A 13,491-nucleotide genomic window follows, 5' to 3' on the forward strand; every position below is an offset into this window, starting at 1 on the left:
CCTTGAATGTATGATGCCCTCCAGACTTCATTGTAAGCTGATTTTCTTCCCGTCCCCCCAATCCTTTAATTAATTATATGCCATTTTAAGAAGAAGGTCTGTTTACTGTCGTTGAATTTGCTCACTGTATGAAGTATAGCCTCTATGCGAGATAAACTGTTTACAGAAGTGTGGCATAGCACTCTATGTTTCCTAACCCATTCCGAATGAAAAGCCCTTAAAAGAGAAGACTTTTATCACAGTTCAGGAAGATTTATTTACTGATCAAAGTCAGAGGGAAGGTCCCTTAAAATCTGCAGAGACTGCAAAACATGAGATAGAAAATTATTCTTAAGCCCCCAAGATATTTCTTAGAAATATTCTCTCATGTTCCCATTAATATTTTCCAGAAGACTCATACTTAATTTTAGTGTGGTGTTAACGCAGAGCTTGCAGAGCCTGAGTGACATGCTGAAGTAGCTGTTGGTGTACAGCACAGTAGGAGATTGTCTCATCTTGTAAACGGCGGCTTTAGAGTCTGCCAGTGTTCCCTGGTTGGATCTTTTGGGAGGGGGAGGCTGGAAGAATCCTGGAGAGTCAGGGACTCTTCTGTGTGCTCCCCTTTCTTTGCAGTGGGTTTGCAGTGAAAGTAAAATGGCAGTTTTGTTTTTTGTCTTTTAATTTCCTAGAGCTACTTATGATGTGCCATCATTTCTCAGCAATGTAATCCTGTAAAGCACAAGATGCAGTTGTTCATGTCAAAATGTTTCATGTTCCATTTTACCACTGTAGATCAGGACAGAGTCCTCTGAAAACAGTGGAATTTTTCTAATTTATTCTGTGAGAAGATAATTAAAGAGAAAGGAAAGCAATGAAATGTAGCAGTAATGAAATATAACAGATATTTCAGTCTTTCCCTGCTTACGAGAAAGATAGATGATGTAATCCTGATTGCCTGTAAGTGTATGGTCTGGGTGTAAAGCTGCCCGGCTCTGGGAAGCTGCCCAGAAGTGCTGTTTGGCTATGGTTAGCTTCAAGAAAACCTGATGTCCCATCTTGTTCAGTTGTACTTGAAGATATAGAGAGGGATCTGAGAAGCAGCACACTCCAAAAGGAGATGAAGATCATGCTGAATCGTAGCTGCAGTTCAAAGCCCACTGGAATAGAGTTGAATCATCTCTGAATCTTCTTTGAAAGGAAAAGGGCTTTGCAAAGACTGAGAGGACGCTTCCAGGTAGAGGGCGTCCACAACCTCTCTGGACAACCTGTTCCAGCATCTCACCGCCCTCACAGTAATGAATTTCTTCCCAGTATCTAGTCTAAGTCTAACCTCTTCCAGTTTAAAGCCATTTCCACTCGTCCTGTTGCTACCTGCCCTTATCAGAAGATACTCCCCAGCTTTCCTGTAGGCCCTTTCAGGAACTGGAAGGCCGCAATAAGTCTCAGAGCCTTCTATTCTCCAGGCTGAAGATGGTAAAGTTGAAATTGAACCAGGACGCTGTCCTAGTTTTAGCTGAGATAGAGTTAATTTTCTTTATAGTGGCTGATATGATGCTGTATTTTGGTTTTGGGAGAAAAATAATGCTGATAACATACTGATTTTTGAGTTGTTTCTGAGCAGTACTTACATAGACTCAAGGACATTTCAGCTTCTCATGCCCTCCCGCCAGTAAGGAGCTGGGAGTACACAAGAGGGTGGGAGGGGACAGAACCAGGGCTGCTGACCCACACTGACCAGAGAGATATCTCATACCATATGGCATCGTGCTGAACAGTAAAACTGGGCAGGGCTGCTACTGCTTGGGAACTAGCTGGCAATCAGTCAGGAAGTAGAGAGCAATTGCATTGTGCAGCACTTGCTTTGTATATTCTGTTATTATTATTTAAATTATTATTATTTTCCCTTCCTTTTCTGTCCGGTTTAACTGTCTTTATCTCAACCCATGAATTTTGCTCTTTTCTATTTCTCTGTCCCCTTCCACTGGAGGGGAACGAGCTGCCAGTTGTGTTAAACCACAGCAGACACTTTTATGAAGCTGAGCAGTTTTATAGGGAGATTATCTTTGTAAAAGCTTCTCAACATACTGTAGAGAACATCGGCCTTATTGGCATAGTGTATTCACATGGGCAGAGATAGCACTAAAGAATTTAACTCCTAAAATTGACAAAAAGGAAGCAGAAGCACAGAGAGGTGCATTATTTTTCTTCTCATCTAGCAGCAGGCTGGCAGGAGAAGCAAGTCCTGAGGCCCAGTGACTTGCCTTCCTTATCACAGAATTGTTTGAATTGGAAGGGACGTTTAAAAGTCATCCACTCCAACTCCCCTGCAATGAACAGGGCCACCTTCAGCTCCATCAGGTTGCTCAGAGTCCCTCCAGCCTGACCTTGAGTGTGTCCAGGGAAGGGGAACGGACCACATCTCTGGGCAGCCTTTTCCAGTTCTGGGCAGCCCAGCCACAGCAGGCTCATCTTGGAGACATGATCACACTCTTTGGAGCTAACAGCCTGTTTTCACCTGGAGGTAGGAAAGGGAGGTGACAACATACATTTTTTTTTGTATGCCTGAGGTGTTCTAGGTATGGAAAATAGAAAAACTCTCTGTCAAATGCAGTGAAAGGTAACAAGAGGTAATAAGCCAGGGACTCATTTGTATCAACTACTGGACTCAGAAGGTGGCATGTATGGCCATTTAACAGCCAAATGCAAAATCTATCCAAGAGGATGATATACCACCTGATCTTTTCTGATAATACTTCTCTATTGTTTTCTATTCCATTCTGCGAATACAAATTGTATGGATCTTTATCAGGAAGAAATCTGTAAACTCTAACAGAATGTCACCTATCAAGTGCTCTGCATATGTGAAAGAGCAAAGGGGGAATATAAGCACTGATACACTTTTTCTGTGGCATTAATTATTTTATGGGAGTTCTTTTTCATGTCTGTTCTCACTAGACTCCTCTATAGCATGATAACATTTGAATTAGTAGCTGGTTCCTTAAAAAGAACAGAAGCTACTTCACCGTGTAGTCTGCTTTCAGATAGTTGTAGTTACCCTTTAATTCCTTTTAATTTTATGATTTTAAAATTTGTTTCTAATTAACAGATGAAAAGCTACTCATGAATTTGTTTTTAAGGCCAGGTACATTCAGGGAGCACAACTTAGAAACATTGTTTACACCCTTTCTGAGAAATACATGTTATTGTGGTTACTTTCTTATTTGATTGGGCTGAAATGGAGTCTGATGTATGATTTGGGTATATTTTTGTGTGAATATAGACTATTTTCTGGCTTACCTTGGTGACCAGACCATGTGAGTCTCATTACTTGAACAGCTGTGTGAGATGCAACTGTGTAATAGCCTGCAGTTTATGCTTATCATTTTAAGAGTAAATAGGGAGGAATTAAAAGGGAAATCCACATATCTTTGCTGATCTTTGCTTTTCTAAAATCTGGTTTTATTTTGCAGGTGATGGAAGTTAAAGGACAAATGATCCACGTGCCAGAATCAAATTCAATTTTGTTTCTGGGGTCTCCCTGTGTGGACAAACTGGATGAACTGATGGGCCGAGGTCTCCATCTTTCAGACATACCCATACATGATGCTACTCGTGATGTCATATTGGTTGGGGAGCAAGCAAAGGCACAAGATGGCTTGAAAAAAAGAATGGATAAACTGAAGGCAACACTAGAATGCACACACCAAGCCCTGGAAGAGGAGAAAAAGAAAACAGTCGATCTCCTTATTTCTATTTTCCCTGAAGAAGTGGCTCAACAGTTGTGGCAGGGGCAGCAAGTTCAGGCCAGGAAGTTTGATGATGTCACCATGCTCTTCTCGGATATTGTTGGCTTCACAGCCATCTGCGCGCAGTGCACACCCATGCAAGTCATCAGCATGCTGAATGAACTCTACACACGGTTTGACCATCAGTGTGGATTCCTGGACATCTACAAGGTAATAGCTGAAGTCCTACGTTAGTAAAATCGAATGGAAACTAAGATGGAAAAAGTTACCAGTAGCTTCCCTGCAAAAGTGTGAAAGACAGCTATTTACGTCACAGAAAAAAAAAAAAAAAAACAGGAAAAAAAAACCTGAAATTTGTTCATTGAAATCAAATACTTTAATATTGAACGGTCATCATGGTTCCCTCATGGCAATCATAGAATCATAGAATCTCAAGGTTGGAAAGAACCTATAAGATCATCTAGTCCAACTGTCTTCCCCATTTCCCTTGCTGCCACAAGCCACTAAACCATAACTCGTAGCTTGTATGTCTAACATTCCTTTTTTCCTATAGAGGTACACATCTCCTGTGTCATAGTCTGGTTTCCTTTAAGTGACACTTCAGTTATAGCGTACTAAGGATGATGAAGACCTCAGTGATGTCCTTAGCCCAAACTGCAGCTCCTGAAAGGCACTGAAGTATCCTCTGTTTCAGCAGAACCTGAATGTTTTTCGGGTTTAGATTTAACCTTCCACTGACGATTAGGAAGAGAACAGCAGCTGTCTATTAATAGTAAATGGAATGAGTGTGAGATGTCAGTGGAGTGCCCTGGTCCTTTACCGCCCTGCAAAAAGGAGTTGTCGCACTGTTAGTCCTTGTTACAGACTGCAGCACCTTCATTCTCTTGAGAGGATTTGGTTTCCAGGTATTTTTGAGAAAAAAAAGAAGGGAGACAGAATTTAGTAAGTATAGTTAAAATACTACCTGTGTAATTATCCTGTGAAACCTACAGAAAATATGTTTTGTATATAGCGTACATTTTAATTTTGTGATAGGAAAAGCAGAACACATTTCTTTTCATAAGTATGAATACATCAAAGAAAAAAATCATAGTTTTAAAATTATATGTTGACTTTATTTTCCATCTGAGGCTTTCAAACTGAATCACCGGTTTTCCACTTGCATTAAACAGTATTTGTTCATAGGCTGTAGAGAGGAGGTCCTCACAGGAGTGGTATTCCTTTAGTTTTTATCATCCAGTACACTCTAACAGACTTCCAAAAATATTAATTCTCTACTTAAATAATAATAGCTATTGTTGCTGCAAAGTTTTAATAACTACCATGGGTAGAAATGTATATTACATAGATAAGTTGATACAATACTACCAAGATAAAATGTCATGCTTTAAATTAGTTTTATGCTCCTAGGCTACAGGTTTCTATTATGATGCTTGGAAGCCAAATGTCATGCTGTAAGAAGACTAGAATGGAAAGTATCAACACTCATTTAATTTTTTTTTTTGGTGTTATAGCTAGAAAAGATTGGAAGTTTGATGTTGGTTTGTATTAGTCTGCTGTTACTGTGCTGGTAACAGCATTAAAAGCTGTATCTTGTGACTCCATTTCGTATGCTCTGTTGGGTACATGGATGTAGTTAGTGTTTTCCCAGATGCTTAATTTTAGTTATCTGTTCCGAGGCATTCGGGAAATTCTTTTGTTATAAACTATGGTTGCATAGCAATAGGAAATAAAGTATCTAATAATCTCTGACCTGTTTGGAGGGCAGATTGGCAGATTCCTCCGAGAACACTGAAGTGAATTCCAATGAAGGAATATTTTTACATTAGTTGTGAAGATTAGGCCATTTAGACCATGTATTACTGCCTTTCAACACTTTCTGCCACTTTAGATGAAAGAAGTTACTGCATAGCAATATTGTTCTGACCAGTTACATAAGATGATGGCTGCTGAGATGGGAAAGATGGTATTTACACATCCAATATGTGTATGAGTGCTAAAAGAAAAATTAAGACCACCATGTAATGAGCAGAGGAATAAACAAAGCCTGTTTTACTATGGAAGGATGTCTTACACCTCAAACATTCTTTCTCCACGGTTACTGCCTTAAAGACGAACAACTGCTGGGTCTTCCTCAGATCCCTTCATCGCATGTTTGCCTCCATCTCCCTACTCCCTCATGCACCCTGAGCATCCCTACAGTTCACCCCTGTCTTCAGGTTCTGTCCGCAGCCTTGACCCCCACAGTGAGTAAGGCAGTGTGCACTTTGCTTGTTTTGGAGCTGTGTGTGTGTGTTGTGCATGTTGGTTGCAGAGCTCAGAGTGCCAGTGGGATCCTCTTGTTGCTGGGCTCACATGACAGCCAGTTCTGCAGCTGGGGACACTGTTCTGAACCTCCCACATTGATCCAGGCATGGATCTTCTCTCAACCTGCAGGATCTGTGTCTTTGAAATCTCAATTTTTTTTTTTTTCACCATTTATTTTTGTTTTCTTAATTAGGAGTCTAAAAAAGTTACTGTGGGATTAAGTGAATGTAACTCAATTGAGCATTACAGAAGGACAAAAAACCTCAGGCACTGAACCATCTTTCATTTCCTTAGAGAATCAGGCTTAAAATATAATCACAACTCCTTTTGAAAAAGCATTTGCATTTTAAAATGAAAGTAACTTGTGTGCTCATATCTCTTCCATTTTTTTTTCCCAGATGGTATTCTTGAAGCCAATTTTATTAATAGGGATGATCACCACCACAACAACTTCTATTTCAGAAGTTATTGTCAGGCAGTGAGTTTTGGATATGTCATCACCAGTGTTTGTACTGACAGCCTACTTTTAAGACATAGTCCTGTAACTAGGATACAGAAATTTGTCATGAACATCAAAACACAACTGTTCTCAAATTTGCTTATGCTTTAGCAATGTGGCAAAAATAATTTGCAAAAATTATTGGTAGAGTACTTCTGAAGACCAAATTCATCATTTTGTAAACAGAAAATTAAGCAAAATTCGTTAAATAAACTTCATGCTGCAAATTATTCACCCAGCTTTACTGTTACAGCATTATGAATTCAGAACCTCAGTGCTTCTAATTTTGGAGTCAGACAATGAATGTAATACTTTTCAGTTGTCTCGTACTATTTATTCAGGAATATTTACAGATAAATGTGGAATGCAACTGAAGAACAGAGATACTTGTATTTAACAAGTAGAACATGGAGTGCAAGCGTAATGAGCTGTAGGTACAGAATAAGAAATCCTTGAAGAAGGCTGAAGGATGAATTAGATTTTGAAATTCCTTGGAAATGAAAGTATGTATCTGTAACTGATGAGAAAGGGAAAGAGTATGCAGCAGAAGGATGCACAGGTATGAATGTCATGAGGGAATGATGGGCTCAGAAAATAAACTTCAAAGCAGTAGCATATGGAATAGATGCCAAAGATGGCAGATTACATTTCTACAGGCTGAGGGAGAGCAATGCAGTAAGTGAGATGTATTGTGATATGAGCATGGGTATCACTTCTAGCAATTTATGTTTTAGACTGAAATTTAGAAAGAATTTTCTTGCATACAACTTTGATGAGAAGATGAGTAAGGGCACTTGTGAGGTAGTCACAACAGAGAGAGGATCCAAGAGAGCTGAGACCTGGCAATACCTTTGGAAACTGGTGCTGTTCACGACCTGAGCTAATCATATTTGTCTTGGTACTGACGAGTGGGAGAGAAGGATGCTGTCCAGAAGGGAATGCAAGTCATAGCAATACGGATGCAAATAAGAAGGCCAGAGCTGCTGTTTAAGTTAGTGTCTGTAGACATGCAGATAGAAACACAGACTCCAGGAGAAGAAGCACTGAGATGGATATTAATAAATTTTGAAAGCAAATGCTTTCAGGGTAAAATATATGCTGGTTGGCCTGACTGTGTCTTTGTTTTGACCCATTTTTATCTGTATCTGAATTCATGTTGTTACGAGCCAAGAGCTGGGAAATGATCCTTCGGCTAAGCCATCTCTTTATTAAATAAGCTATTTAGATATGTTGCAGCCATAGCTGGCATTTAAAACTTAGCCTTGAAGACTGAAATGTTTCATGTTCAAGCTTCCTGCAGCCTCTGTTTTTCCCTCCAAGTAATGTCTTTGACATAGGATCACTTAACCTACTTTTGTTGTTCAGTTTTTTTGTGTGCATGGGCATTATCAGCTCTTTTCCCCTTATTAGCTTTCTGAAAAGACCCCTTTTCCCTCCCTTGTCTTTTGTTGCATAAAGGTAGAAGAAGTTGTGGTTGTTTCTTTGGCCATGCATCCTTTGCTGTCACACAGAGTCTCTCACTCCACTATGAAGTCTGAGCCAAGTTGGGACACATGTTTTGGGGGAAACTCAGAAGTGTTATAGGGTTACATTTAAAAATGAACAAAGAAAAACCTACAGAAGATTCCTTTCTGTCTGAAATTGCCCTGCAGATCTCTGATATTATCCCCAGAGAGCTCCCAGATACTTAAAGACTTCCCATTTCTTTAAGCCCGTATCTTGCTTCAACCTTGTGGAGGATTTACATTTTTTGTCTTTAGGGAGATGTGCAAATGAAGCAAACAGACATTCAGGCTCCAAAGCAGTTATTCTTTACTTTATGTACATACAGACCTGCACAAAGCACTAAAACATGTGTACAAGTTCACCTGCTCTAGGCAATTAATCACCCAAGGATTCTCTAAAGAATCCAGGGCTTCTGCTTCTGTATATGATTTCTTCTTCATGAATACCATGCTTGTGTAGGTTTACTTCTGTCTTTCTTTTTTTTACTTCCTGTTTCCATTTTTGTCTTTCCTGAGAAGCACACATTTATGTGTCCCATTCCATTGCTCTCATGCTGCCTGGGAGCACTGAGCCGATTTCCAACCTGCAGGCTGTGGGAGTGCTTGCCAAGACCTCAGTCTGTGTGTGAACCATGGCTACCTCCTGACTTCTGTTTGGGCAAGACCCAGAAGTTTATTCTTCTTTAGGGCTCCCTTCTTCATACCAAGAAGAAAGCCCAGTTATAGTGGCTGAAAAAGACTTCTGTCCAAGAGCATACCCTGTTGCAGCATGCAGGGCTCCCTGATGCTGTTTTTTAAAAAACATCATTCATACTTGAGTACTTTGTTTGCTTGTGTCACATTTTCCCATTTCTGTCTCCCTGAAGGACTGGAGAATATTGATTTCACTTTCCATCAGTCAAAGATATTTCCATTTCAAAGACAAGCATTGTCTCAGATCTAGAGCATACTACCAGAGATAGCTGAATAAACTAAGACCTTCTTAATTGAGGACATTGAACTGAAATGTGCTTCTTCTGTGATACTTGATTATTTTAATGTGTGCTTATTTTGTTAGACAGTTCTTTACTTTGAAATTGCAACTACTTCACATGAGGCAGAATGTTAACCAGGGCATTTTCTATTCATCATAAACATTCAATGTGATTTTTGCAGTTTGACTCTTACTTAACAAAAGCAATAAGTTGTTTATATACTATGACATTTTCCATGACTGTTGTGAGCAAACCTGATGTTGGCCTAATGTAAACTTAAGAAACACAACAGAAGTCTTCTGGCATGTCTCTATTATGTAATGAGGAAAAAACAACACTAATGAGGAAAAAACAACTTCTAAAATGCTGGGTATTAGTTCTACACAGCAGGAACTGTTTGTCTGTTTTCCTTTAATAAGAAAAACAGCACTGTGAATAAATGTGTAGATGAAAAAATGGATACTGAAAGATTATTTTCTGCTAAATAGATGCTGTAGAAAGAAGTTGGAATAAAACTCTCGTAAAATGCACATGAACTTGCAAGCATGTGGCATCATTAAACTCACTAAAAATAAAATGCCCTCAGGTCTGGTAAGAACAATTGCTTCATAATTAGGCTCTTGGGAAAGGAGCAGGGATTTGTGGTAAGATACTTAGCTTTACCAAAGATTTCTGAACTTCAGAGATATTTGGAATTCACTTCTCACGTGGGAGGGGTTTTCCATACACTGAGCTATTTCCGAAAGCAGAATTCAGCATCATAAAAGCATTGCAGGGTTACCTTGAAGATGAGGCACAAGTTTTCATTGCTTAGGAGTTAATTTTTGAAGTTGAGAGGCAGAAAATAAGGGATTGAAACACTGAGATTGAAACTAAATGAGATTATTCCCAAATCCTATTTTGAAATTGCTAAAGCCTTAAAAAAAAAAAAAAAAAAAAAAAAAAAAAAGTGCTTTTTAAAGTATCCCAAAGAATTGATGGATCTGTAAACAATACTGTGTCCAACATGTAGAATTCATTTCTGGAAAAAAGCCACAAAAACTGACTAACAACTAAATCCAACCCTATGTATTTTAAGCTAACCAATGTTTTTAAGCTTCACAGCATCTCATGATTAACTGTATTTCAAAGCTTTTCTGTGCAACATAAAATGATATAGACGATACTTGAAAATGCAAACAGAACTAAACTTTGATTTCACTTCACACAACCTAAAGAAAACAAAAGAGTTTTGGATACTTGGAAAAAATGAGTATTCTGCCTTTATTATACAGACATAGAAGTGTAGGCCTGGTAGTTACCTCAGGATCACAGAATCACATTTTCACAGCATGCTAGAGGTTTGAAGGGACCTCTGGCCCAACCCCTGCTCAAGCAAGGACACCGAGAGCAGCATCCCCAGGACCACATCCCCAGGACCACATCCACATGGCTTCTGGGAGATTTCCAACGAGGAAACCCCACAGCCTTTGGGCAGTCTGTGCCAGCCCTCCATCACTTGCACGGCACAGAAGTGTTTCCTGGTGTTCAGAAGGAACTTGTCATGCTGTAATTTGTGCCCAGTGACTCTTGTCTTGGCAGTGGGTACCACTGAGCAGAGCCTGGCGCCATCCTCTCTGCTCTCTCCCTTCAGGTATTTATGGACACTGAAGAGATCCCACTGAGCCTCCTGTTCTCCCAGCTGAGCAGTTGCAGTTCTCAGCCTCTTCACACAGTAAATGAAGAGCAGATGTGGAGATATGAGTCCTCCTGTAGGATAGAAAAATGGTGTTTCCAGACTTCACAATGGAGTAAATCATACCATGGAAATTTTTTTCTCTTCATTGACTATAGAAAATTTATAATCGAATAGCTTAAATTAGAGGCTTTATTTTTGCGTGGCTGAAGCTAGGTAGTAGTATTCCCATCCTGAATGACAATATTGTAAGGTTATTAGTGATTTGCAGAGATGTATTCAGGAGAAGGAGATGAGTAGAAGAAATTACAGGAGATTTCAATATCATCTTGAGGTAGAATACAGATATTAAATAAATTGCTGCCTGTAGTGAGTGCTGAGACTGCTGACTTAATATAAAATTGGAATGGAGATATTTCCCTTTTCTTCAGTCTTTGTCCTATACCATTTAAAAGGTATTTTGTTTGTGGCTGAATTAGAACTAATGGACAGAAATAACGATGTCCAAATGACAATTTGAGAGCATCATGTTGCCATATACTGTAGCTTTTCCCTAAGTCCTCAGCTCTACATCTTAGGGAGGAAAACAGATGAAAGAAAACCCAATTGGTGATAGTAATGACTTCAAATGTTTTTTATAGAGTCAAATGCAAGAATTTCTTCTTAAGGTTGAATTTTTCTGTATTCCTTTAGGTAGAAAATATTTTAGCTTTAATAAAATAAATACATTGTTCTGAGGTAAGTTTTGCAGTTGGAAAGAAATAGAGCTAAAAAGGATAACAAATGTAGTACCTAAGAACACTTCCCATCTTCCATTTCCACGTGCATTTCCATCCTGAAACCTGCTGCCATGCTGAGAAGAGACTTAAGAAACAACCTCCTTATATATTTCTAAGGATCAGCTTTATTGAAGGACTGTTCAGTTTCCCAGAACTTGACCTGTTTTACTTCTAAAATTCAGCTGTCTCTATGGCCTTCCATGTTCCATTTTCTCTTCTTCCTCTTCCCACGGTCTTGCTAGAACCTCCTCTTACATGATTCTGTGACAGAGAATGTGAAAATACAGTATTTGCAATAAATTAATAGTCATCTAGACTCACAGTAAATAGACTAAAAGTATGATATTACAAGATAAGCATGAAAGTTTTTTTTGTATGAGGTTAATCTTTTTCTGTATGAGGTGGTTAGCACAGCAACTGCTGGAATCTCCATTTCTGTCCATTCATTATGAACAGAACTGGGAATGAATAGCTCATATGAACTACATTGTAGGTGTCTCTGGTTAGGTGAGCTAATCTCACCCAGATAGTCTCCACCTTATGCATTTGTAGTCTATGTGCTTGATATGTTGCTTCTTTCTTTTCGCATGATTTGATGTTGTAGTTATTTAATCATGTGATATTCTTTAGTATCGTGTCATACTCTTTAATGCATGGAGTATATTTAATTGATTAAAATGAAGCTTATTGCATTTTAATTTCTGTCATGTAATCAGCATGATTACATTAAGAAGAGAAATATAAACAACATTTCATCAATCAAGGAAACTGAGGTGGCAGTTTTACTCACAGTCATTAAAGAAAGATGGAAGCTGACATTCTGGCAGACACTCGCATGCTGGTTATCACCAGAGAAACAAGTGTGTTGCAGCTCCAAGCAATGCAAATCTGTAGCTCATCTGAGCAGTGAGGTTATTTGTAATACATGGGAAAAGGTTATCTCCTCCCTTCCCCTTCCTTCCCTCCCTTTCCCTCTTCTCCTCTCCCCTCCCCTTCCAACGAAGTTACAAATCAGAAAATAGAAGAAAACCCAACAGATTTCATTATTGCCATTAAATATATATATATATATTGTCATTACTATAATGATTCTTTGAGCAGTTTATATGTTACGTCATGAGGAGTACAGAAAGTGGTAATCATTCACCTTCATTTTTTTTTTTTCCATTGCAATTTGTAAAGCAAATTTTTCATCCTAAAATTAAAACATACAGTAACAAGGGGAAAAAACAGTGGCAACACTATAACCTCAATTATCTAAATGTCAGGGAGCCACACCCAAATGTGGGAACTTGAAGAAGTACAAAGGGCCCTTAAAACAGCTACTTATGAAATGACAGTTACATTTGGCAAACTTCTTTTTAGCCTTTCATTTTGAGATTTATGCCCTGAAATACAAGGATTATATACTTTACTGATGCACCTTGAACAATGTGCATTTATATGGAGGGAGAGTGGAAAAATGCCTAGAAGAGAAGTGAAATGACAAGCCAGTATTTTAAGATGGAATATTATCCTCTTTTATGTAGGGAAAAGAATCACACACAAACCAGCAGAATTAATTTTTTTGTGAGAAAAGTCAAGGGAGGATGGGGAAGAGAATGAAATTACAATTATCCAGGCCATTATCTCTTTCCCTGCTGCTTATTTACGTATTTGCATTCTGAAACTCTTAAAGAAGAAACTGATATCATAGCAACTGCTGGTTGTCATTATTTCATTGTTACACAATGAGAATTTATAGAATATCTCCCAGCAGTAAGAGACTTTCCAGCTATTGGCTGACTGCTCATAAGTGATAAGAAACTGTTTAGTAATAAGCTTCCCTTCAGCCAAATATAGTATATACACTTTAAATGCTGTGGAGTATAGATAAACTGTTTAATATTTCAGGTTTACTGCCAACTTAAGGTTACTGTGATTCTGAACACATACTTAAATAAATACTTCTGGTGATTAAAATAACAGAAACAGGTGAGACTTAGCAGGATTTGATTTATCTAGGAACTTTACTGAATTTGAAAATA

The 13,491-nt window shown here is 38.6% G+C and overlaps 1 protein-coding gene across 1 annotated transcript in view; it reads left to right on the plus strand.

Moving 5' to 3' along the window:
• Positions 1 to 13,491, plus strand: part of GUCY1A2 (guanylate cyclase 1 soluble subunit alpha 2) — a 145,595-nt gene that overhangs the window by 69,470 nt on the left and 62,634 nt on the right. The window contains exon 5 of the mRNA XM_001233953.7: positions 3,450 to 3,935. Within this exon, the coding sequence (XP_001233954.2) occupies positions 3,450 to 3,935 (486 nt within the window). The remainder of the gene's footprint in view (positions 1 to 3,449; positions 3,936 to 13,491) is intronic.

Source organism: Gallus gallus, chromosome 1 (assembly GCF_016699485.2).
Source record: "Gallus gallus isolate bGalGal1 chromosome 1, bGalGal1.mat.broiler.GRCg7b, whole genome shotgun sequence".
In the NCBI taxonomy this organism is placed as follows: domain Eukaryota; kingdom Metazoa; phylum Chordata; class Aves; order Galliformes; family Phasianidae; genus Gallus; species Gallus gallus.